Source organism: Rhinatrema bivittatum, chromosome 8, assembly GCF_901001135.1.
Source record: "Rhinatrema bivittatum chromosome 8, aRhiBiv1.1, whole genome shotgun sequence".
In the NCBI taxonomy this organism is placed as follows: Eukaryota; Metazoa; Chordata; class Amphibia; order Gymnophiona; family Rhinatrematidae; genus Rhinatrema; species Rhinatrema bivittatum.
In genome coordinates, this window is record NC_042622.1 from 118,934,932 (window position 1) to 118,962,010 (window position 27,079).

The 27,079-nt window shown below is 43.6% G+C and overlaps 1 protein-coding gene and 1 non-coding gene across 3 annotated transcripts in view; both read right to left on the bottom strand.

The window, feature by feature from the left end:
• Positions 1-27,079, bottom strand: part of RC3H2 (ring finger and CCCH-type domains 2) — a 155,743-nt gene that overhangs the window by 62,875 nt on the left and 65,789 nt on the right. The window contains exons 7-13 of one of the 2 annotated variants that reach the window (XM_029613807.1): positions 17,823-17,955; positions 14,113-14,231; positions 12,916-13,028; positions 12,436-12,744; positions 11,278-11,489; positions 10,552-10,856; positions 630-800 (exon numbers count right to left, since the gene is read on the bottom strand). In XM_029613807.1, the coding sequence (XP_029469667.1) occupies positions 630-800; positions 10,552-10,856; positions 11,278-11,489; positions 12,436-12,744; positions 12,916-13,028; positions 14,113-14,231; positions 17,823-17,955 (1,362 nt within the window). Of the gene's footprint in view, positions 1-629; positions 801-10,434; positions 10,857-11,277; positions 11,490-12,435; positions 12,745-12,915; positions 13,029-14,112; positions 14,232-17,822; positions 17,956-27,079 lie in introns of both variants that reach the window. The other variant, XM_029613806.1, reaches the window with a different exon arrangement.
• On the bottom strand, positions 18,080-18,198 carry LOC115098383. The gene has a single exon (XR_003858481.1). It is a non-coding gene; the product is annotated as a small nucleolar RNA SNORD90 (small nucleolar RNA).

The following is a 27,079-nucleotide window of genomic DNA, read 5'->3' on the forward strand; positions in this document are numbered from 1 at the left end:
AAAGCTTTCCCCCATAGGCACAAAATGGGATAAATACTTTAGCAAGAAGATGTTTATAGTTTAGTTTAGTTTTTAACACATAAATTGTATTTGTTCTGTCATAAAATAGAGAGGACAATTTTCCCAAAGATTTTACCTAAGTAACGAAGTAGTTACCCAGATAAAAATCACAGGCTAAAAACTGCCCCTTTCCTCTGCGGGTAGAAGTGAATCCTTCACAAAGGGGCGATTCTGGGAGAAGCAAACATATGGATCAATCCCAAAATTTCAAGAGGGAAACTCCCCGGGGAGTTTCCTTTTGAAAATGTGCTTGCAGGTCCACCAGTACAGAGAACCCATGGGTCAGCAAGCCCCATATAAGTTTTAAAAATTGCTGCCAAAATGATTAAAAAAAAAAAAAAAAAAAGTAAGTATTTCCCTTCCCCGTATCCCTTTTTCTCATCATTCAAACCCTAGTGGTATGCCTGGATGGTATGGGTGAACTCATAGGCTGCAAGGAAAGCCTCCTTTGAAACTATCCTAGAGCACCATTCTGTAGCCACCAGGGGACACCACAATCTTCCCTCTCTCCCTCCAATGTATCATTATTTTTCTTGGGGAAGGAGTGGAAAGGAGGGATTTTTTTTTACCTCTGCATTAAGATCTACACTGAAGAAAGGAGAAGGTGATGTTGATGACTGTGCAGACAAAGGCAGAGTTGATGAGGCAAGGGGAGCTTTCTGACCGTCGTAAGGTACCCAATGCTCAGACTTATGCCTTAGCTCAATGTCACAGTTAGGCTTCAAGTGACCACAAGACTCCTAAAATATTAAACAAAAACACAGAGAAAGTTCAGTTAGGTTCTTATCTGCTAATTGGCTTTCCTTGAGTCCTGACAGACTAATCTTATAGCCATTAGTGCATACTGGTCTGGCAGGAGGCTGAGGAAAGTTGAATTAGGTTCTTACTTGCTAATCAGGTTTCCTTGAGTCCTGCCAGACCAGTCTGTACAAATAGCTATAGACTAGTCTGGAAGGTCAATGAGGAAGCCCCCTCTTACAACTGTAATTGAAATACCATATAAATAGTGATGACGTTTTCTTGGCACACTAACCTGATTGATTTTAAAAAGGTAGACAGATATGAATGGACTATGGCAGCTACAATAGGCAAAAAAGAAATGCCAGATTGTTCAGCAGAGAGGTATGAAGTTAGTCGCTGGAAATCAAGGACACTAATGTGTTTTAAAATGCATTTTCAAAAGGTCATGAGATCAGATACTAGGAAATAAAAAGGGTTTTAAGATGGGCCTTTCTGGCTGTATTAACTGGTGATTTCTACCAGACATTTTATTTATTTGAAATCTTCTGCTCAGTGAGCAGCAGCAGCCAAGAAAGAAAATAGAATGCTGGCAATTAGGAAAGGAATGGAGAATAAAACATAATATTATAATGACTCTATCACTCCATGGTGCGACTTCATCTTGAGTACTGTGTTCAGTTCTTACTGGTCACCACATCTCAAAAAAAAGATATAGATTTAAAAAAGGTACAGAAAAGGGTGATTAAAATAAGGGAGATAGAACCATTCCCTATGAGGGGAGGCTAATGAGGTTAGAGCTCTTCAGCTTGGAGAAGAAACATCTGAGGGGAGATATGATAGAGGTCTATAAAATGATGAGTGGAATGCAATGAGTAAACATTAATCAGTTATTTACTCTTTCAAAAACTACAAAGACTAGGGGACACACAATGAAGTTACTAGGTAATATATTTAAAACTAAGAACAAATAATTTTTTATTCAATGCATAATTAAGCTCTGGAATTTGTTGCCAGAGGATATGGTGAAAGCTGTTAGTGTAACTGTGTTTAAAAAATATTTGGACAAGTTCCTGGAAGAAAAGTCCATAAACCATTAAGGTGGAGTTGCAGAAATCCACTGCTTATCCCTGGGACAAGCAACTTGGAATCTATCTACCCTTGGGATCCTGCCAGGAACAGTGACCTGGATCGGCCACTGTTGGAAACAGAATACTGGGCTTGATGGACCCTTGGTCTGACCCAGTATGGCAAGTCTTATGTTCTTATATTCCATAATTTCTGATATCACTCATAATGAAAGAGATATTCTTTACATGGGGAGGACAATATTCAAAGCCATTTATGAGGGTAAATAATGATTTACACACAAACTGGCTGTCTGAAAATTGCCTTAACATGACTTTACATAGATGTACTCTTCCACAATGGACTTTTAGCCACATTTTCAACAGGCTTTCTTGAAGGCATGTTTAGGATTGCATTTTTTTTTAAGTCTACCTATATTAGTTTCCATGCAAAATGTACTTTCACAAAATTACAAATTTCCAAAATAAATGCACGTGCATATTCTCTTTTTGAAAACCGGTGCAATGTCGATAGAAAGCAGAGTTGCTTACCTGTAACAGGTGTTCTTCGAGGACAGTAGGATGTTAGTCTTCAAACATGGGTGTTATCAGATGGAGCCCCAACACAGAAAACTTGTCAAGGTTTCTAGAACTTTGACTAGGCACACTGAACATGTGCAGCATGAATTAGAGACATAACAAAAAAAATAGGAGAAACTGAACTCCACGGAGTGGCGGGCGGGTTTCGTGAGGACTAACATCCTTGCTGTCCTTTGAGAACACCTGGTACATTTAAGAAACTCTGCTTTCTCAGAGAACAAGCAGGATGTTAGTCCTCATACATAGGTAAATCCCTAGCTACAGGCTGCTCTCCAATATAAAAGGGGACAACAGACACCCAAACCAGGTGCCAACAAGCACAACAATGGTGCTATTGGTAACAGACGGGGGAGTCAGCTTGAACCTAAACAACGCGCCCTAGGCGGGAGACAGTAGGATTCCAAAGAACAAGCTAGCCAAACCTACTCTCGCATTGGCCATCCCTATCCAAGCAATAGTGAGATGTAAATGTGTGGCAAGAACTCCACGTTGCAGCCTTGCCGATCTCCTCCATGGGAACTGCTCGCACGTGGGCCACTGGTGCTGCCATGGCTCTGACAGAATGAGCCTGGACATGACCCCCAAGATGCAATCCTGCTGGGGCATAACAAGGAAACACAATCTGCTAGTCAATTGGATACTGTCTGTTTGGCAACAGCAATGCCCAACCTATTCCTATCAAAAGAAACAAAAAGTTGGGTGGACTATCTATGAGCTTCTGTCCGCACCAGATAGAAAACTAATAAGGTTCACTTGCAATCCAAACTGTGGAGTACTTATTCGCCTTGGTTCGAATAGGGCCTGGAAAAGAATGCTGGCAGGACAATGGACTGGTTATGATGGAAGTCTATCACCACCCTTAGGCAAGAACTAAGGGTGCGTGCGCAAGACCAACCTGTCATTACTAAACAGTGTAAGGTGGATAAGTCACTAAGGCCTGGAGCTCGCTGACCTGCACATTGAGGTGACTGCCACCAAAAATATTACCTACCAGATCATGTACTTCATATCACAGGAGTGCAGTGGGTCAAAAGGAGCTTTTATCAGCTGAGCTAATACCACGTTGAGGTCCCAAGACACAGCGGGAGGCCTTAGGGGAGGCTTCAGTTGAAGCAGGCCCCTCATGAATCATACAACTATAGGCTGTACAGAGATGGGCCTACCAACTACACCATGGTGGTATGCACCAACTGCACTCTGATGAACTCTAACAGATTTGGTTTTTAAACCAGCTTCTGATAGATGTAGAAGGTAATCAAGCAGTTTTTGTGTGGGGCAAGAGAATGGATTTAGGGCCTTCTGTTCACACCAAACAGAAAACCTCCTCCATTTCAGTCCATAGGACTTTCTAGTGGAAGGCTTTCTAGAAGCCACCAGGACCTGAGAAACATTCTCCTAGAGATCGAGTGGTTTCAGAATTAACCTCTCAACATCCAGGCTATGAGCGACAGGGCCTGGAGATTGGGATGTCGCAACCTGCCTCGATCTTGCATGATGAGATCTAGGGAAGTCCCCAGACTGATTGGTTCCTGGATGGACAACTTCCATAGGAGTGGAAACCAGACCTGTCTTGGCCAGTAAGGGCCTATGAGGATCATAGTCCCTTTGTCCTTGCAAAACTTCAAGAGAGAGTCTTTGCCACCAAGGGAATCAGAGGATACATGTACAGTAGACCTTGGCCCCAATGATGGGCAATGATGTCCGAGGCTGGTTTACCTTCTGCCCTGTACAGGGAGCAGAACCGAGGCACCTTCCTGTTGCAAAGAGACACAAATAAATCTACATCCGGGTTCTCCCAGAGGCAGAATATCCGGTCCAAGGACTACTCGTGGGGCCTGAAGGCATAACTCAGCCTGTCCGCTACCACGTTCTCCATCCCATGCTCAGTGTGCCAAGTCAAAGTTCTAGAAACTGACACAAGTTTTCTGTGTCAGGGCCCCAGCTGATGATGTCACCCAAGTGTGAGGACTACCATCCTGCTTGTCCTCGGAGAAAGCAGATTTGCTTACCTCTAACAGGTGTTCTCCCAGGACAGCAGGATGTTAGTCCTCACATATGGGTGACATCATCAGATGGAGCCCTGTCACGGAACACTTTTGTCAAAGTTTCTAGAACTTTCACTGGCACACTGAGCATGCCCACATGCCACTAACCCTGTGGCCACATGGGGTCCCCCTTCAGTCTCATTTGTAGCAAAAAGTACGAGCGAAAAATAAAATAAGAAAACGTTATCGAACCCAACTCCGCGGGGTGGCGGGTGGGTTTCGTGAGGACTACCATCCTGCTGTCCTGGGAGAACACCTGTTACAGGTAAGCAACTCCGCTTTATCTCAGGACAAGCAGGATGGTAGTCCTCACAAATGGGTGAATAGCAAGCTACAGGCTGACTCATAACGAAGCAGGCCAACCAGCACACATGTGCAACAGGGCACAACAACTGGGGTGCTGTTGGCAATGATGAGGCAGCCTGAAATTCACAGCGGGTCGAGGACAGTAGGATTCCTGGACAGAGAGGTTCCTGGACAGAGAGGTCGAGAAGTATGGGGAACCAGACTTGGCGTGGCCAATACGGGGCTATGAGTATCATTAAGCCTCGGTCCTACTGTAGCTTCACGAGAGTCTTGCTTATTAGTGGAATCGGAGGGTACGCATATAGCAGGCCTGTGTTCCAGGGACAGGCGAAGGCATCCATGGTTGGGTGCTCTTTGGTCCCTGTGTAGAGAGCAGAATCTGTCCACTTTGTGGTTCTGGCTGGACGCAAAGAGGTCGATATCCGTCTGACCCCACTGGTGGAAGATTCTGCCTGCAACAGAGGGATCCAGAGACCAGTCGTGGGGCTGGAAACTTTGGCTGAGGCAGTCCACTACTGCATTCCGTGTGCCTGTCAGGTAAGTGGCTCGAAGAAGAATTGAGTGAGACAGGGCTCATGCCCAAATCTGCACCACTTCTTGGCAGAGCAGATAAGAGCCCGTGCCCGCCTGTTTGTTCAGGTACCACATTGCTACTTGGTTGTCTGTTTGAATTAAGGCGACCTTGTTGGATAGGCAGTCCCTGAATGCATAAAGGGCGTACCGCATCGCTCGAAGCTCTAGAAAGTTGATTTGATAGGTCCCCTTAGCTTTTGTCCAAGTTCCTTGGGTTTGAAGGCCTTTCACATGGGCTCCCCAACCTAGGTTGGAGGCGTCCATGGTTAAGGTTACCTGAGGAGCCGGTTGCTTGAAGGGAAGACCTGTTTGTAGGTTGGCTTTCTGTGTGCACCAAGCACGGGACAGACGAAGCCAGTTGGTTATGTGGACAAGGGACGAAAGTGGCTGCGTGGCTTGGTGCCACTGAGTTTTTAGGGTCCATTGAGTCAGTCTCATGGCTAGTCGTGCCACTGGAGTGACGTGGACTGTTGATGCCATGTGGCCTAGTAATGTGAGCAACTGGCGAGCCAAGACTGTTTGTCGATAAAGCGGATAAAGCTGGCAAGGTTGGGCAGCGTGGTTGCGCGGTTGTTGGGTAAGAACCTTTTAGCCACTTCGGTGTCTAGGTCTGCTCCTATAAACGAGAGATGGTGAGACGGTATCAAGTGGGATTTCGGATAGTTTATCAGAAATCCCAATGAGTGCAGAAGGTGGATAGTGAGATCGAGTGAGTCGACAGCTCCTTGCCTGGACTGGCTTTTTTATCCAGTCGTCGAGATATGGAAAGACATGGATGCCCTTGTGGCGTACGTATGCAGGCACGACTGCCAGACACTTCGTGAACACTCGGGGCACCAAGGCCAGGCCGAATGGCAGTACTTTGTATTAGTAGTGCCTGTGACCCACTACAAATTGCAGGTATTTGCGATGGCGGGGGGGGGGGGGGGGGGAGAGATAGCTATATGGGCGTAAGCGTCCTGAAGATCCAGAAAGCAGAGTCAATCCCCCTGTTGTAGTAGGGGGAGCATGGTGCCGAGGGACACCATTCTGAATTGTTCCTTGTGAAGAAAGATGTTTAAGGAATGGAGGTCCAGAATAGGGCGGAGGCCTCCGGTCTTTTTTGGGATTAGGAAATAACGGAAATAGAACCCTCTCTCCCTTGCTGAGTCAAGGGAACCGGTTCTATGGCCCTGGCATACAGAAGGGTTCAGAGTTCTGACTTGAAAAGAGTTATGTGATCGTCCTGGCTCCACGCTGGACTGGATGGGGAGTGCGGGGGTACCGCTGAAAAATTTAGACGGTAACTGTGGGTTATGATGGACAGTACCCATTGGTCCGTTGTAATCGGTTGCCACTTGGTTACAAAGTGGCAGAGGCGGCCTCTCACCGGTAAGTTGGGTTGTGGGATCAGGGGAAGGCAGCTGCTGCTCTCTGGAATCAAAATCCAGTCACAGTACCAGCTTGTGGAGCTGGTTGCACTCTAGGAGTTCTTGTTTGATGTGCATGTCCTCTGAGGGGCCTGAGCAGGTCGTGCCCGGGAAGTGGGAGGATAATACCTTTGTGGTCTATGAAATTGTTTCCTGGTGACCCTATGTATGGCCCTGCGGGCTACGGAGAGTACCTCTGAAGTCACAGTGGACAGCTGACGCAGGTTTTCATGGTGGTCCTTTAACTGGGCCACTGCATCTTGAATTTTGTCTCCAAACAGGTTGTCTCCTGTGCATGGTAGATCTGCAAGCTTGTCCTGCACTTCTGGGCATAGGTCTGAGGCCTTAAGCCAGGCCCAGCACCTAGCACTGATACCCGTTGCCGAGACTCTGGAAACTGTTTCAAAAGAGTCGTAAGCAGCTCTCACCTCATGTTTACCCGCTTCCAAACCCTTTTGTAGGATGGAAGTTAAGGTGTCTTGATGTTGAGGTAACGTGTCAACGAATTCCTGGACTTGTTTCCGGAGATTTCTGTTATATTGGGTTATGAATAATTGGTATGCAGCTATTCGTGCTATTAACATGGACCCTTGAAAGACTCTGCACCCCAATGCATCCAGTGACTTCTGTTCCTTACCAGGAGGAGCAGAGGAGTGTGGGCGAGATCTCAGCCTTCTTTTGGGCTGATTCCACCTCTACAGAATGATGGGGCAATTGGGTTTTCTGAAATCCTGGGGCTTGCTGGACCAGGTATGTAGCATCTGTCTTTCTCTTGACTGGAGGCACAGTACCTGGATGATCCCATAGGCGGTGCAAAAGATCAAGAAGAACTTCTTCATGCACTGGTATTGACATTACCTCTTTTGCAGCGTCTATGAATTGTAAGACCTCCAGCATCTTGTGGCGTGCGTCTTCCTCAGTCAACAATGGAAATGGGATAGTTTCAGACATCTCCTTGACAAAGCTAGCAAAGGAGAGGTTTTCAGGAGGAGATAGACGCCTTTCTTCCATGGGTCTTGTGAGTCCGAGGATGCCTCCTTCCAAGGATCATAGGGAGTTTCTTCCTCACCTGCCAGTATTTCTGAGGGAGGAAGGATTCCAGAGCCTAGAGGGCAAGAAGGCATCAATGGATGTCGAGGTGACATCGATGGATGTGGCACTGGCTTCGAAGGAGGCGGTGCTGGCATCGAGGGCACAGAGGCAGATGAGGTGCACTTAGGCACAGACAGTCCAGATAGCCCTGGAACGGGCTCCAGCATTGTTGGATCCCAAGCCGGGATCATGCCAGAAGTCCCCTCTTCGTCCTCCAAGGAACTTAGGAATCGGGACCTGCGGAGGCCTCGATGGTCAACTCGATGCCAGCATGCCCGATGGCACGGGCTGAGTTGGCAGGGCACCGATGAGGGTGTCCAGGCGCTCGAGGAGTGGTGTGAACATCGAGGGCGCCGGTATGGGGGCCAGCGCCAGTGGTGACTTGAAGCCCCGGAAGGCATTGAGCACTGCCTCTTGGACCAGTCTGTCCAATTCCTCCCTGAAGGCTGGTATGGATAGCACTGTGCCTGGGGTAGGAGGCAGGCTAGGTGTTACTGGAGGCTCCACCGCGATCTGTGGAGGCTCAGTACCCGGCACCGATATCGGTGGGGAACGCCTCGGGGTCCCGGGTCCAGAGGAGGATGGAGGCTCCTCTCCCCGGGCCCTCTTCGCAGGCGGCTCAATGGAAGTCGATGCTGCTGCGGTATTGGTGCCGACACCGGGAGGGAACGCATGTCGATGCCAGTGACGATGTTTCCCTCGGTGCTTGGTCCAGCCCTTCTCCGGCACAGAGGACAATGACGCTGATGCCTTCGAGGGTGTCTGTGACGGACGGTCACCCGCTCCACGATGATCCTGGCAGGGCGTCTCCAAGGTCAATGGACCCTCTCCGGTCAGTGCCACTTGAACTGGAGTCGATGGAGCAGAACATTTCGACGCAAACAAATGCTCCATTTTGTTCAGTCGAGTGCGCTGCCCTTTGGGGGTCATTTGTGCACAACTGGGGCATCGATGGATGTCTTGCAAGGGACCTAAGCACAAAACGCAAACATTGTACGGGTCTGTATTGGACATGGGCCTCGGACACTCGGGGCATTTTCTAAACCCGGTCACCATGCCGAAAAAAATGACAGGTGTGCGGTCGGTGACCGTCGGGCACCGAGAGGTAAGCCACCAGGAACAGACCGCAAACCGCAGGAAAAACACTTACCGAGCGTCGGAGGGAATGGAGCGCGATGGGGGACCCCGGGTGAGGGTGATTTTAAGAAGGTAAACTTCAAATATTTCCATGAGGAAAGTTGTGAGGAATTTCTCACAGAGCTCCTAACTGCGAGACAACTTGCTGCACGAAAAAAAAAGAGATTGAAGGGGGACCCCGTGTGGCCACAGGGATAGTGGCATCCTGGGCATGCTCAGTGTGCCAGTCAAAGTTCTAGAAACTATGACAAGTGTTCCGTGACAGGGCTCCATCTGATGATGTCACCCATATGTGAGGACTACCATCCTGCTTGTCCTGGGAGAATGAAAATTGCCTCATCTGATCAATTTACACAGAAAAGAGGATAAAAGATCACTAGCTTTTAAAAAGACTGAGGCCCCACATGCACTTATGAATGTGCACAGCTGCTTCAATTGTACTGCTTAAACACGTTTGAAGGACAACACACATTTCAGATTTCTCTCACTTGCCTTCTTGCTAGTTGGCACCAATTCTGTAAAACATTACATTACTCCTTCAAGCCCAGGAAGAAGTGGCAAACAAATAAAATACGTCCAAGTAACAGCAACACAAGTTTTGGTAATTATTTAGATTATTCTATAGCCTTATGGTTGGACATGAGAAGGGAGATGTTCTGTGATGAGCTAAGTGGGGAATCGTATATGCTTTTCTGGACAAGATGACAGAGTACAAACGACAAAAACCATCCTGGATGATAATATCTTACAAATGGTCACACACTATGTCTGGCAGCTGGGATTTCTCTTAGCTGTATGGACAGGAATAAATATGCAGACTAGGTCTTTTTCAGCCATCACTTATTATGTTACTATCAGGTCAATTTTCAAAAACCCATGTAGCAGGTAAGAATCAGGTCATTTTACCCAGTTATTTTTAACTAAATTTTCATCTGCATCTAATTAGCTGAAGATTTGTCTAGATCTAGTCTGACAAATTTTATCTAGATAGATTTAGGGCAACCATTTGTGTGACCGCAGTGTTTAATCAAATTTATGTGGTTGGTGCTAAAAATCAATACTGACAGGTTAAATAAAAAACCCATCCCAGTAATTTCTCAGATATTGCCCCTCTGACCAAATAAATTTGTGTATTTTGCAATTTAAGGGACACACATTTAGCTGCTCAGAAGGGGGATTTTTACCCTGCTAGATTTAGTCAGCTAACTTTGAAAGTTAGCCAGATAAATCTTTTGAACATCCACCCCTTTGTTTATTCTTTAGCTACCCCCTTTTTTAAATTCTTTTCTATGCAGTTCAAAGTGCTATACAGCAGTGCTATACACTTTTGAAACTGAAGTCCAAAAATAGCTGTAAAAGTATGTGCTTTACACAACCTTCTACATTTTTCTTTCTGATAACGCCTACCGCGGATAAAGGCACAGTCCTCTGATCATTTGTTAGTTGGCCAGCCACAGAATAATACCCATCCAAAGAGTTGTATCTCTCTCGCAGTGAAGCTGGATATACAGAGGCATGCATTACTTCTACATGAGGTAAAGAATTGCTCCTTATGATGTCATCTCGTTGATACATCTGTGGTCTCCAGATGCGTCGGCTGTCATACACTGGCGCGTACATGCCAGAGGGCACTGGGGGAACTGGCCCGTACTGATGTGGAGATGGCGTTTGATAAGGAGATGTAGTTAAGCGGTCTTGAGGAGTAAACGTGCTGCAATGATCAGTGTATGGCACTGAAAGAGGAAGGGAAGATTCTGCAACACTACTGGGCCTCACAAAGCGAGGGACACAAGAAGCTATAGCTGGTGGTTGGGGTGGGTAATATGTTCCTGGAAAAATCAGAAAAAGATACAAAATATAATTAGAACAGTAATCACAAAGAGTGACTCAAAAGTTAGAAGTCTTAGCTCATTGTAAATATTTTTTTTTACCTATGTTAAAATATTAATGGCCATTAAGTAAAAGTTCAAAATATTTTCTGTCCCTTAACATTTTGTAAGCTAGTAAGTAATTGGTCTTTTTTTATAAATATGGCTGTGCCATTAGGAAGAAAAGCAGCACGAGAGTACACAAGAATAAAATATAAACATAAATAAGTTGAAGGCAGCATGTAATCAACTCACTGAGTGATGGTAGCAGCACAAAACATAAATATCACCATTTAACTTACTATAGAAAATGTCTTTAAACAAATGCAACTTTACAAGCTCAGGAACCAATTTAAAACCAAATGTATCTTCAGCAATTTACCAGTCTGCGAGTACTGTGACACTTCATAGGTTAACTGAGTCCTTGGATCTTGAAAATACTGCACACTTTCAGAATGTGGAGAGTAGACAGGTACCCTGGTAACAAATGGACTGGTCTTCAGAGGTAAAGAATTTACATCCATTCCCATGCTGGGTGGACATGCTGAGGTAGATGTTGCCTGGCTAACTGCAGTCTTAGGTGGAGAGCCAATTCTATGAAAAATGGAAAAAGCAAGTTATGAAGCCAAATAGGAAATGATTAACTTTTAATTATCTATTTTCAAGTTAACAGTGTTGGAAACCTCTGAACAGTAGGAAGGCGATCGGCAATGATACAAATGAAACATGATTTCATTTTTATGGTCTTATACTTTAGTCAATATCATTTGCTGTCCATTTCAAGATAAGTTTGTCCTCTTCAGCACCTCTGTTATCACTCCTTCCCATTTATCTTCCATTACTCCCCCTTTTTATTCCAACATCTCTGATCATGTAAGATCCAAGTTTTGCACTGAATACTAGGGGTTGGTGAGAGAAGAATGCAGTTGCCTTTCAGGAGCTATTTTCTGGTCAGCCTTTCAATACAGTTGTAAAAAAAAGGGACTTGCTGCTCACCTCTTCAACAAGCCCATGAGCCAGCAGTCTGAGCTGGGGATCCTACTCAAGTCTCCTACTTGGCAGTGTAGTACAGCATCAAGTGCTGGCACATCAAGCTTATTTGTCATGTCAATGAGTGATGTGTTATTAAGCCACTCATGCATCAGATATTACATATTGCTGTTGCGTTTTTGTGCTGAATTGAGGGTACATGGAACCATCTCTTCTAAAAGACTGAACAGCTGGTGCCCAGGCAGAATTTGTTGAATTCCCTTTCTAGGTGGGGATGGGATAATGCTATGATTTATGGTATTCTATGACACAATCTTCTATTGTGTGAAGGGTCATAAACAACATGGAAAGTAAAATAGAAAAATCAGTACTATTCAGCTGCAGTTGGAAGGCTGAGGTATAGGAAGGTAAGGTAGACTGACTTGCCAGCATCTCACAGTCACCGACAGAGTCAGAACCAGAAACTCAAAACATACCAGTTTAGAATTTAAATACACTAAATCTCTCCTGATCCCAAAACAAATTTGCTTACATGCTACAGAAAACATACTTCTCAGGTAGAGATTCTGTAGGAGATCCAGCCACATTTTGGCCATCTGCAACAAGCTTCACAATTTTCTGGACATTCTCCACTGGTCTTATGGCAATATCAATGCACCGGGAGATGAGTTGGGGGACATTGCTCTCTGTGCTTGCAATGCTATTAGTACTCTGTACTATCTTCCCTGAGGTTTCCGGGCTTCCTATGACAGAAATAACATTTCCAGTAGAGGTTGTGACAGTGCTGTTTATGCAGATTTTACTCAGCAGAGGAAATGACCTCACAGTAGCACTAATCTTTTTATTCCTCAGTCGATACCTGTAAGAAATAAAATTGTTCAATTGATTAAAAGAGCCATGCACACACAAAAAATGAAATAAAATATTTATAATATTCAAATTATTATGGCAAGGGCCTCTGGCATAAGCAATGTCACACTGAGCATAACTGTGTGCCTGCAATCTTAAGTTGGATGGAATCTTCACTTACTTTTCAAGTTCTTCCTGAGAATGAGCAAAGGTACAGTTCGTTCCTCGAGGACAACCTCCCTGCTGTCGCAGATCTCGGCACATACTTGTTTTATATTTACTATTTGGTTGTGGCTTAAACAAACAAAAAAAGGCATCTCATCCAGGGCTTCAAAGTAGATCCCACCAAACTATGATTTCCATTCCTAACATATCAGTGATATCCAGGAGGCTCTAGCTTAGATTAAAACACAGGTTCTTGCTACTGGATATTATAGATGATGTTCTGATTATAGTCTACAAAACAGACTGTATAACCACACAAATTGCAGCTGTATGTCAACACCCAAGGTGAAACGGAGTTTTTTTTTACTCATTTAAATGACCTCATACATAGGCATATAGTGTCATGCCTAGTTAGCATGTAAAGAAGTGTGCCAGGTTTTGTATAATCATAGGTCAACCATGAATGAGCATTTTTCAATATGCTTAGTGAAATAGTCCAGGAAGATTCCCAATCATATTTTAAATGAATAAGCAAACGAATATTTCAAAACGTTCAATTTTTCAAATATCTTTCAATTATCATAGTTTTGACTTAACTTTTGTGTAGCGTGTGTTTCTTCACGCTTAATTATGAATTTAGGAAGGTTTAAAACTGCATTTTTTTAGAAATTTTTTTTGCTATGAAAACAGAATGCCATATATTGCTTTTATACCAATAAAAAAATTCTAAAAATCACAGAGTGTGACACTTATGGGTAGCTAAGAATAAATATGAGGACTATGGAAGAGTAACCGCAATCTCATTGGTTGCTTCCCCATCTCCTGTCATGATGGAATTTTCCCATTTTTGCAAAACTGAAAATTTATTTGGGATTAGCAGCATAGTGGTTGTTATTGAGAAAGGAACAGTTGCTTTTTTCTGTGCTATTGTTTTTTTCAGCCTTTCCAGTTGTTGGGACTCCTTTTTGTTGGCATGATTCATTTAAAACAGCTGATGAAGAGAAAACCTTAGCCTTGCTATAATGAACCAATATTCGTTTCATGCAGAGCTAAGAGGCCATTAACCCTAAAAAATCACTATATTTTTATTACTGTTAATTATTCAAGTGAAAATCCAACATAACTTCCCTAGGACTTAGGAAAACTTATTTGCTTGCATACAGCTAAAGAAAAATGATTCTTGGGTGTAAATTTCAAGAATGGATGTTCTCACCTGTGGCATTTCGTGTCCTTTTCTACTGTAGTTCTGAATAAAGTCCACTAGACCATGTACCACCGTCTTCACAGCCACCATGGCATTTGCAAGCTGCTCCCAAGTTGGAGATGCTGCATCTGTTATTGGAAGAAGCGCTCTTGATAAAGCAGGAATCAGGTATCTGAGTACCAGGATGCAACACACTACAGCTAGCAATATTAAAAGCTAATATAAGCATCTGCAGAGGGAGACTTTAGCACAGCTCTGCTATTATGGCTGGATAATGTTTCAAAAAACCAGAAAAACTTATTTAGTGCATGCAAATTTTCTCTCATGCATATTCATTGTGGATATCCTGAAAACCTGATTGGCTGGGGGAACCACTGAGTTAGAGGGAAGTCCAGGCTGAAATGCTCGAATATGACAAGCAGCACAAAGGGTAAGGCGCATAGGTTTCTTAGCTATAGGTGCCATCAGTCTGTTAGTATGCTTTAACAGGCGACTGAAAAGTGTGTCCAGCTGTATTCGTGCTGCAAAAAATAGGCATCCAAAATGTAGTCGTACAACCCACGTTTGAGCTCCCCAAAACTGAGTGCCCTCAATGCCACTCAGATTGAAGTGTGCGCTTACCTATACGCACAAACAGATGCCGCTACCAACTGGACGCCCAAGCAGGCGCCCAACTAAGTGTCCAAAAACTGGGTGCACAACAGGACGCACAACCGGACGCACTCGCCAATGGTCCTGAAGAGGGCAGCCTAAAGCGCAGAAAAATGCCGCTGCAGCCTACTACGCAGCACACAGAGATAAGCCAAAGAGCAGGGCCTAGCCCAAAAAGGCTGCTCAACCTGTCAGGCTGCCCATGTCCTCTAAACTCCCTCAGAGGTGGGAACGAACATCGGATCAGCATACTGAGCTCAGAGACGGGAGGAAGGAGGAATCCCCACAAAAAAAAACAAACAAACAAAAAACCCTTCCTTCTTTGTTTTTTGTTTTTTTTTTGTTTTACCTGAGTTCAACCCATCCTGGCTGCGGGAGGGAGATGGCATATACCATCACCACCATGCTCGGCTTCCTGCACCCGCTTGCCTTTCAGCTGTCTTTTATAGCCAAGTCCATGCCGGCTGAAAACCAGTTACTGGACCAAGGCACTCATCTGTGGGAAAATCCAATATAATCACCTCAGGAAGTCTCAACTGAGGGAGGGACCTTATGGTATCACCACATGAGAGTGGGGCGAATTAATTTTCTCTCTTCTTTTCTCTTTCTGAAAATTTTAAGCAAACCCCAGTAGGGAGATACACATCCACCATCTGCTGGAGGTGGAGAATAGTGGTGGAATGATGTCACTGCAGGGGTATATATACTGTGATATCAGCTTTTCACTGTCTCCATCTGCTGGTAGAGGTGCCTAACCCACTTGCGCAGGATCCACCTGTCTAAATGTTAAGAAACAGGGGATTTTGAAAGGGGCATGTGCCGACACTATTCCCAGTTTGTCTAGTTAAGAGATAGGTCCTCCAAACCTCCCTAGTTTAATAGCCTTCACTCCCCCCAGTTTGCCCCGACCCTTAAAACCCCACAGATCTGCATATTTTTCTTTATTTTTTAATCTACACATCATCCATAGCAGAAGTAAAGTTATGCTGCAGGGGGCCTCAGTGTGTGCCAGATCACGTAAGCATTTCGGTACACATCTCAGGTTCATGCCCTGAAATGCCCATGCCCCATCCAGACGACACCCATACCCCACCCCTTTTTTGAAAATTTCCGATCTGTGTGCACTCTGGTAGATATGCATTATCTCAGCAGATTTTAAATCCACTTGGCACACATGAGCCCGACATATTTGCGCATTCCGTAATTAATGAGTGCGTTGGGCTTTTAAAATTCACCTTAAAATGAGGCTTATTTCATTTTAATGCAAGAGCCGTTCTTTAAAAGGAAATTTCTCATGCTGAAACTTCAAGCTGGTTAAGATGAAGGTGCCCACCTTACTGCAAGTGAGAGCATCTACTCTATGCCAAAACTGCAAAGCAAATGTTTTGTACCACTGTGGGAAGCAGGGAACATGACGACATCATAGGATGCTGAACAGCAGCTGCTTAGTAAACCTCTCCCCTCCAAAAATCTCAATGAACCCTGCAAGGAAAACTTCTTCAAAGGAAAAACTAACTCGGGGCCTGCTTCATTTTGTAATTTTTCATTCAGCAAGGTGGATACTTTTATAAGGCCGAGCAATAACCCACCTTGAAGAGCATGAAAAGTATCCAACATAAGAACATAAGAAATTGCTATGCTGGGTCAGACCAAGGGTCCATCAAGCCCAGCATCCTGTTTCCAACAGAGGCCAAACCAGGCCACAAGAACCTGGCAATTACCCAAACACCAAGAAGATCCCATGCTACTGATGTAATTAATAGCAGTGGCTATTCCCTAAGTAAACTTGATTAATAGCAGTTAATGGACTTCTCCTCCAAGAACTTATCCAAACCTTTTTTGAACCCAGCTACACTAACTCACTAACCACATCCTCTAGCAACAAATTCCAGAGCTTAATTGTGTGTTGAGTGAAAAAGAATTTTCTCCAATTAGTCTTAAATGTGCTACTTGCTAACTTCATGGATTGCCCCCTAGTCCTTCTATTATCCAAAAGTGTAAATAACCGATTCACATCTACTCGTTCAAGATCTCTCATGATCTTAAAGACCTCTATTATATCCCCCCTCAGCCGTCTCTTCTCCAAGCTGAACAGCCTAACCTATTCAGCCTTTCCTCATAGGGGAGCTGTTCCATCCCCTTTATCATTTTGGTTGCCCTTCTCTGTACCTTCTCCATCGCAACTATATCTTTTTTGAGATGCGGCGACCAGAATTGTACACAGTATTCAAGGTGCGGTCTCACCATGGAGCGATACAGAGGCATTATGACATTTTCCATTCCTTTCCTAATAATTCCTACTTCAGCTAAATTCCAACTTCAGCTAAATGAAATTAAGCAAGAATGGTGCCAAAATCCATGAAATTTAAAAGAATAGAACTCCTCCCCAAGATGAGCCATCTGGGGCTTCCAGCAAAACTGATTCGTAAAGTGCAATTGATTCAAAATACAGCAGCTCATATTGTTACTGGTAGTGCTAGACAGATATCTGCAGGTTCATTATTAGTAGGACTTCACTGGTTCCCTGTGAATGTAAGATGTAAATTTAAAAACTTGTTAATGGCATTTAAATTTTGCGAGGTTCTGGTTCAAGGCAATTGAGAAATCATCTAAGATTGTATGAGGCTAACAGAAATTTACGGTGAGCCACAAAACATCTAATACAAATCCCTACAGTTAAAACCTTCTGTCATGCTCGCTTACAGATTAGTTCCTTTTCTTCATCTGTTCCAAATTTGTGGAATAGTCTTCCATTAAATTTGAGGGAAGAAAAGAATCTTCTAAGAGTCCGGAAAACATTAAAAACTTGGTTGATGAGCAATGCTTTCAATGATTCCTTTTCCATTTTAAGTCTGGGGGGGTTATCAGGTTTTGTTAACTGATTTTTTTTTTTTTTTAATTATAATATGTTTTTGAGCTATGTTGTACATCACTTAGGAAGATTTTATCAGTTAAGCTGATCCATATTCTTGCAGTAAATATGTATAACATAAATATGTAGAACACAAGAAGATACAATCCTTAAAGCAGAAGCAGGAAGTATTCAAACAGGCAACTCAGTCACATACCTGGATTAGGGTCTATGTTTGCTAGAAGTTCTAAGTGTGGCCTTAATCTGTTTAAATTGGCTGGATCACCTGTACGCTGTAGAACAATGGTAAGCTCTTGAACACTCTTTGCAAATGATTCTGGAGACTGGAGCTAAGAAGAAGAACTAATTACAGATTAATATTTAGGAAATAAGTGTTCTTAAACCTACTGAAACCAAACAGAAAAAGCCTCTGCTCTTCTTTTGATAAAATTTGTCAACTAAAATGCAAAAGTAAAACTAACCAGTGTCTTCAGCCTTTATGTATTGAAGTGTAATCAGTGCTGAAAAAAGATGTTTTCAACTCAAAATCTGCCCCATAGTTCTTCATCATTAGACACAGAAAAGTGTATTTTATTTTACAGCTTTTCTGTTACAGTGACAACACGCTCTAACTTTAAGCACAAACATGAATGGGTTCTACGTCAGTAACAGCATGTCACCAAGACAAAAGATCAGCTCCAGTCACTACGTCAGTGGTTTCCAATATTTGTGCTGTGGCACACCTAGCACAGGGTTTACTTCATTGTGGCTCATCATCACCATTTTCACTATGACCACTTTTTGTTTTCTTCCCCCACCCTCCCTTGACATCTTCACCTTCCCTCTCCTTCTACCCTCTGGCATCATCACCCTCCCTTTCCTCTCTCTCTATCCTTGGCACCATCAACTTCTCCTCCCTTCTCACCCCTCCAGAATCATCACCAACTTCTCTTTCCTTCTCTCTCCCCCACTCCCTGGCATCATCACCTTCCCTCTTACTCCATCCTTCTCCACCCCCCCCCCCCCCCGCATCAATACCTTCCTTCTCCTTCACCAACTAGCATAGTCACTTTTCCTCCCCCCCCCCCCCCCCACACCCCTGGCATCATCACCTTCCCTTGCCTGCTCCCCTCCCCCTCCCTCAAGGCATCATTATCACTTTCTCTTCCCTTCCCTCTCCCACCTCCTGGCACTATCACCGCCTTCGCATCCACTCTCCTGGCATCATCACTCTCTTCCCTTCCCTCAATCTTCTGGTATCATCACCTTCCCTTCTCCTCCCCCTCCCTTCTCCCCTTGCATCATCACCCTCCCTATTTTCTCCCCCTATTTCCAGCACCATCACCTTCTCTTCCTTCTCTCTCCACCCCTTGGCATCATCACCTTTTCTACCTCCAACCCCTGGCATTATCACCACCTTCTCTACCCCCCCCCCCCCCCCCCACCATCATCACCACCTTCCTTCTCCCTCCAGCCCTCTCCCGCTAAACCCTGGCATTATTACCCTTCCATCATCACATTCTCTTTCCTCTCCCCCCTCACTCTGTGGTACATTCATCTGACCCTCTCTCCCCATATTCCTTGGCTCATTCAACTGTCCCTTCTCCCCTTCCTATGTCTTGGAACCAGCAGAAATCTGCTGCTGCTGCTGCTTCCTCCTCTGCTGGCTTCCCTTTGTAATCAGAACTGTGTGAGGCCAGCAAGTCTTTCAAAGACTACAGAGCCTGTGTAGTTTCAATTACAGAGGAAAACATGCAGCAGCAGCAAATAGGTGCTGCTCTCCAACCTCCCCCCCTCCCCCCAGGCCATCCTGCAGGTTAGGAAGGAAAGAGAAAATGAAGATCACTGCAGCACCTCAATTTTTCTTATCAAGCTCTTCTTGCGACACACCTGAAATTCAGCCACAGCACACCGGTTGGAAAACACTGCACTGGGTCACGCAACAACTTCATTAAAAGAATCACAGTGCAAGAATTTTAAAGATGATCTGCAAAGCTCTCATTTTCTTTTATTTGTAAATTATTCATTTAGCATTCAATGTAAATTTTACATTTTTAAAAATATGATTGATGTGTGTGAAATACAGTCCTTGGCTGCCCAAGAACTGTCATCTAAGAAAAGTGAGCAACATAAAAACTAACACATAGCTGCAGGCTCCAATCACAAACAAATTTGGACTCCCTCTCACCCCAAATACACAAAGCCTGGACTTCTTATTGTAAAATGCTTTAATAGCCACTCACTAAATGGTTTTTTGGGTTTTTTTTTTGCAAAAATGTTGCAGATCACCTTTAAGACTACTTTTAAAAGGTATTGCACACACTATATTCTCCCCATAATTCTTTGCATTGTATAGAGCTACTGGAGGCTCACAATGTGTTTTACTGACGTATAGCACTAGAAATGCGGTACAAATCTATGGGAAAGCCTACTTTAAATGTTATCTTCAATACTATACTGCTTAAGGAATTCTGATTTGAATAATTCTGCCTCTCATTCGCTTACATATCTGCACTAAAAGGATAAAATTCTACATGTACTGAATAAACTGAAATTAATTACTTACTTCACAATGTCAGCATAGTATCATACAAGCAGTGTCTTAGGTATCAAAATGACACTCAAATATAATTATCTACCATGCATAACTATGTGGTATTTATCAAGTTTTTTCTTGCATGTACAAAATATTTTTATATTTACATCCTTTTAATATCCTCATTTATTTAAAGTATCTCTTAAAGTCACTCAATATCACGTCGCCACATTGATTTAAATATTTATTTTATTTATTTATTTGTTTAATTTTATATACCGGCAACCGTTTGCACATCGTGCCGGTTTACAAGTAACTTACAACAAAAGATATATAGGCATAGCCTTTACAGAGAACGGTGTATAACGTAAACGCAGTAACAGAACAATTAACTAAATAACAAGGGGAGGGGTGGGGTGGGGGGGGTAGTCGAGACAAAGTAGGGGGCAGGGGGAGGGTGCAAACAGATACATAGGGATGCGATATGAATGGGGATTCGAGGTAGGAATATGTACACTGGTTATATACAAAAATTGTGTGATATTTCATTGAACAATCCCTTGTAGATTTAACTTTCAAAAGGTCTCCCCAGTTCTTCGAAGATTTATCATATTGTTCCATTAAAGCTTCTTAGCGGATCAAAAAGCTTTTATAGTCCAATCTGGCACAAAAATCACCCAGAACCCACCAGTGTTTCAGCATGACACAAATGCCTTCATCAGTGCACATGTCTAGACAGTGAAACAAAATTTAAAAAAAAACCAAAAACCAAAAAAACCACACAACAGATAAGAATCATTACATGTTGCCAGAAAGGAAATAAGAAAACTTATCAACTTACATCATTCCAGCAGCTCCATCTTTTCAAAATCACGATGTTTAAAAATGATGGGCCATGCAAATCAATCTTATATGTCCAACCCTTTTTTCAAAATGACCAACCAGGAACCACATACAGTTTAACCAAAGAATGATTAATCAAAAGTCTCATTAAAATACAAAACAAAAACATTCCATTCAATTTCTTTATTTAACCCAAAAGGGAAAATGTGTAAAGGAAATATATCCACTGCTGCTCTCTCCTTAATAACAAATTATAATCCTCACTATGCATGAACATGCAGTTGTTCCAAAACAGAAAAAATAAAACCAAAAACCAAATCTTCAAACTGATGTGAAAACGTCTTACACTGTTCCACTAATGGAACATCAAGTTTTTCACATTTGATGCAACTTTGGTGTTCAATCGTGTGTGTTTATAATGTCTGAATAATTTTCCCTACATAAACCAAAGCACATGGACATCAAATGGCATATATTACCCTATGGCATATATTACCCTATGGAACATTTCATTTCATTCCATTCCTGAATCACCTTCCAGATACAACTGCCCAAAGCAATGTACATCCATAACATATATATATATAGATATATATATATATATATATATATATATATATATATATATCTATATATATATATAACATAGAAGACATATATAATAAAATATACTATATATCTACTACATGGATGATGCCCAAAAATAGAATCAAAATGGCTACTTAAAGATTCAAGAGTAGAAAACATGGAATGAAGTAGAATCACAAACATTGAAAATTCTGAAAAACTGTATGTAATTTAAAAAAATGTCCCGATGTTGTTTTATCGCATGCTGAATAAGATGTGTTTTGAAGGTAAAAGGTAAAAAAATATATCAATTGGTTTTGTGATTTATGCTTTTTTGATTGCAATAATAAACCCTGATTAGACTAACAAGCACAAGTATAAGCCCGTTTAAAATTGTGAGAAAGATATCCCATTGGAGAAACCAATGTTTCATTTCGTTACTCTTACATTCTGACACTGTAGAGCAGAGTTGACATAGTCTCAAAATTGTCTCCGAGATGTTTAGGACTTGAATATTTCAAAATGGTAATCTGATCTTTACTTTTCCTGAAAATCCAAAATAAAAACTGTTCCTCATATATAACATAATGGTAATGTCCAAAAAAGGACATGGAACAGGTACTCACTGTAAGTTAGAATCATGCTGATTGAGACAAGAAAAATAAGCATTAAGAGTATTATGTTCCCCAGACAAAATCATAAAAATATCAATATATTTCCTCCAGAATTGTATATTTTGTTGAAAAGGACAATTATTCAAAACGAGATTTTCAAATTCTCCCACATATAAATTTGGTACATTAGGTACTATTGAAATTTCTGCTAGTTTTCTCAAAAGACTCCAATCATTGTGAATATAACTTACAGTTTACATATCAAGGGGTAGATTTTACAAAATTACGCACACGCGTACTTTTGTTCGCGCACCAGGCGCAAACAAGAGTACGTGGGATTTTAACAGATACATGCGTAGCCATGCGTATCTGTTAAAATCCGGGATCGGCGCGCGCAAGGCTGAGCAAAATCGGCAGCCTGCGTGCCGAGCCGTGCAGCCGGCCTCGTTCCCTCCGAGGCCGCTCCGAAATCGGAGCGGCCTCAGAGGGAACTTTCCTTCCGCCTCCCCCCACCTTCCCCTCCCTTCCCCTCCCTAACACACCCCCACAGCCCTATCTAAACCCCCCCTACCTTTATTCCAGGCGTAACTCTCGCGCGCGGGCCGGCTGCCGGCGCGCCATGTTCCGGTCCGGGGGCTGGTCAGGAGGCCGCGGCCCCGCCCCTGGAACGCCCCTGGGCCTGAACCACTTCCCCGGCCCCGCATGATGCGCCGCCGCGACACGCCCCCCAACACGCGTCCCGGGGCTTGCGCGCGCCACGAGCCTATGCAAGATAGGCTTGGCGCGCGCAGGGGGGATTTGGGGTAGGTTTTCGGGGGTTACGCGCGTAACCCTTTGAAAATCTACCCTCAAGTGAGTACTTGTTCCATGTCCTTTTTAGACATTACCATTACATTTCATCAGAACAGTTTTTATTTTCAATTTTCAGCAAAAGTACAGATTGGAATACCATTTTTAAATATTCAAGCCATCATCCTAAATATCTCAGGGATAATTTACCTTTTAGCCAATTTTTGAGGCTAACTAGACTTTACTCTAAGTATCAGAATTTAAGAGCAGGGCTTATAAAATAAAACATCAGTTTCTCCAAGGGTTATCCCTCCTCACATCATCAGGATGAGCTTATACCTGTATCCATTGGTCTAATCAGGATTTATTGTTGCAACCGAAGAAGTGTCAAATCGCAAGATTGAATGATCTGTGTTTTATCTTTTGCCTCCAAAATACATCCTGGGTTCAGGGTGTGATAAAACATCAAGACATTTTAAAATGACATAGCTTTTCAGGATTTGCCAGTGTTTGCTTTACAACATGGTCATATTATTTATAACTCTATGGTTCATTCCATGTTTTCTACTGTTAAATCTTTAAGTAGCAACTTTGCTTCTATGTTTGGGCATCATCCATGTAGTAGATGTACAATATATTCTCAATCTTTTGATGGACAAGAACTTCCAATATTACACTTCCCAGACATGTTTTTAAATCTTGGGCAGCCTTGGGGATAGTTTATACCATTTGGTGTTCATGCGCTTCGGTGAATGTAGAGAAGACCATTTAGACATTACGAACACGCATAATTGAGCGCTGAAACTGCATAAAATGTGAAAAATGTAGTGCTCCATTAGAAGAACATTGCATGCTTTCATATCAGTTTGATTTTTTTTCAGTTTTGGAACTGTGTGTTAATATACATGGTGGGGATAGTAACTTACTATTATGATGAGAACAGCAGTGACTATATTCCCTTAACACTGTTTCTCCTTCTGAGTTAAATAAAGATATTAGATGAAATGTATTTTTTAATGAGTTTTTTGATTAATGATTAATCATCATTCTTTAGTTAAACTGTATGTCGTTCCTGATTGGTGATTTTGAAACAAGGGTTGGAGATTGATTCACTTGGTCTGCCATTTTTAAATATCACAACTTTGAGATGATGGGTCCATTGGAATTAAGTTGATAAAATGTTCTTATACCCTTTTTGAGGACATGTAGAGGAAGATTGGTTCTTACCTGTTAATTTTCGTTCCTGTAATACAGCAGATCATTCCAGTCCAGTGGGTTTTGTATCCCTACCAGCAGATGGAGTCAGAGAACAAAAACTTTGGACACTGCTACATAAGAGAGAGTGCCACCTGCAGTCCCTCAGTATCGGACTGTACCCAAGTCCTTGAAACTAAACTTCAAACAAGGGCTACCGATCCCTCCCAACTAACTAGAGAGGTCTAGGTCGCCCGAAACCAACGAAACATACACCGATAAGCCACCAGCCCTGGTGTTTAATATCCAATCATTCCTTCAGAATACTAAAAGCTCCACAGACTGTCTTTCGGATTCAGAACGGGGTGGGCCTCTGGAATGATCTGCTGTATTACAGGAACGAAAATTAGCAGGTAAGAACCAATTTTCCTTTCCTGTACATACTCAGATCATTCCAGACCAGTGAGATGTACCCAAGCCATCTTATACTGGGCGGGCTTCGAAAAGACCTGCTCGCAGAACACTCTCACCGAAAGATGCCTCCTCCTGTGCCCTGACATCCAAACGATAAAACTTGGTGAAAGTGTGAAGGGAAGACCAGACAGCCGCCCTACAAATCTCCTGCAGAGAAAGAAGCCGACACTCCACCCAGGAAGTCGCCTGTGCCCTTGTGGAGTAGGCTCTCAACCAGACAGGAGCCTACTTTCCTTTAGAAATGTACGCGGAAGCGATAACTTCTTGAATCCATCTAGAAATAGTAGCTTTCGATGCTTTGTCTCCCTTCTTGGCCCCGGCAAATAAGACAAAGAGGTGGTCTGACTTTCGAAAAGCATTAGAAACCTCCAGATAGCGGAGAAGGACGTGCCGCATGTCCAAATGATGCAGCTCCCTCTCCCGGGAGGAATCACGAGACCAGTCTGGAAAAGCTGGAAGTTCCACCAACTGATTGATATGGAAAGAAGAGACTACTTTGGGCACGAAGGAAAGAACTGTTCGCAAGGATACCCTGTCCCAGCAAATTCTCAGGAAAGGGTCTCTACAGGATAAGGCTTGCAGCTCCGAAATCCTCTGTGCCGAGTAGATAGCCACTAGGAACATCGTCTTCAGAGTCAAATCCTTCATTGACGCTCTCTTCAACAGTTCAAATGGTGCTGCTTCGCATAGAGCATGGAGTACCAAATTTAAGCTCCACTCCGGGCATACTTTGCGCACTGGCGGACGCAAATGCTTCGCTCCTCTAAGAAACCTGACGATATCCGGATGCGTCATCAGCTTCTGACCCTGAGCAACATCTCAGAGGGCTCCCAAACCTGAACTCAAAGCGAGTTAAAGGCTAAGCTCTTAGCTAACCCCTGCTGCAGGAAATCCAAAATCTGGGACACCCCCACAGCCACGGGGCTCAGGTTCCTCTGCAAGCACCAACCTTCAAACACCTGCCAAACCTGGCATACGCCATTGATGTAGCAAGCCTCCTAGCCTGAAGAAGAGTGGAAATTACCGACTCAGAATACCCTTTCAGACGTATCCTCTGCCTCTCAAAAGCCAAGCCGCGAGACAGAAGCGATCGACCCGATCCAAGAATATAGGCCCCTGATGCAGAAGGCACGTAAAATGAGCTAGACGAAGAGGACCATCCTCCGCCAGTCATACCAGATCCGTGAACCAGGGACGCCTGGGCCACTCCGAAGCCATGAGCACCACAGACCTGTGATGCAACTCTATCCACCTGAGAACGCAGCCTATGAGAGGCCAAAGGGGGGGCGGGGGGGGAGAGACAGAGAAGAAATCCTGTGGGCCATGGACACACTACAGCATCGAGCCCCATTGATCAGTGTTCCCTCCTTCGACTGAAAAATTGCACCATTTTCGAGTTGGCTCAAGTGCCATCAGGTCCAACTGCGGAGTGCCCCATATGGTACAAATGTGATTCCATGCCTCGGAGGACAACTCCTACTCTCCGGGGTCCAATCACTGTCGGCTGAGGAAGTCTGCTTGCACAATTTCCACTCTCACGACATGTGACACGGCGAGGCCCCCGATATGAATCTCTGCCCAGGCAAACAAACATCGTGCTTCCAGTGCCACCGCAGGGCTCCTGGTTCCCCCCTGCCTGTTGATATACGCCACTGTGGTTGCGTTGTTGGACAAGATGCGCACCATCCGACCCCTGACTAAGGGGAAGAACACTTGAAGGGCCCGGCAAACCATCCGGGTTTCGAGTCTGTTGATGGACCAAGATTTCTCAGACATTCGCCACAGGCCTTGAGCGGTCGTCTTGACACACTGCTTCCCATCCGGAGAGGCTGGCATCCATAGAGACAACCACCCAAGCCGGGGGGGGGGGGGGTTCCAACTCCACCCCTTTCTCTGGGTTATGACGCAACAGCCACCAAGAGAGATTGTGTCTGTGTTCCTGAAGAAGAGGCAACACAATATGGAACTGCTCCAACATAGGGCTCCACCTGGACAACAGCCCATGCTGTAAATTTCTCAAGTGCGCAACAGCCCAAGGCACCAGCTCTAATGTGGACACCATGGAGCCCAGGACTTGGAAATAATCCCAGGCTGTTGGCAGCATTTATTTATTTATTTAGTACCTTTTTTATACCGGTGTTAGTGTGAACATCACATCGGTTTACATTATAACAACAGTTTCGAAATTACATGTAACAAGGGCTAAAAACAATGAGGGAGTAGGGAGCATTTAAATAAGCATAGAAAGAGAGCAAAATTGGTAAGATAATACATTAACATTAGAACTATTGGAACATATCATACGGGAAATATAATTATTTGTAGAAATATATACATTATGTACAAGAGGGAGAAGACATCACAGACACAGTGGTAGAGGAGAGGCCATCGGATATGGCAAAATGGAAAGTGGAAAAGCTAGTCAGGATAAGCCTGTTTAAACAAAGTTTTTAGCTT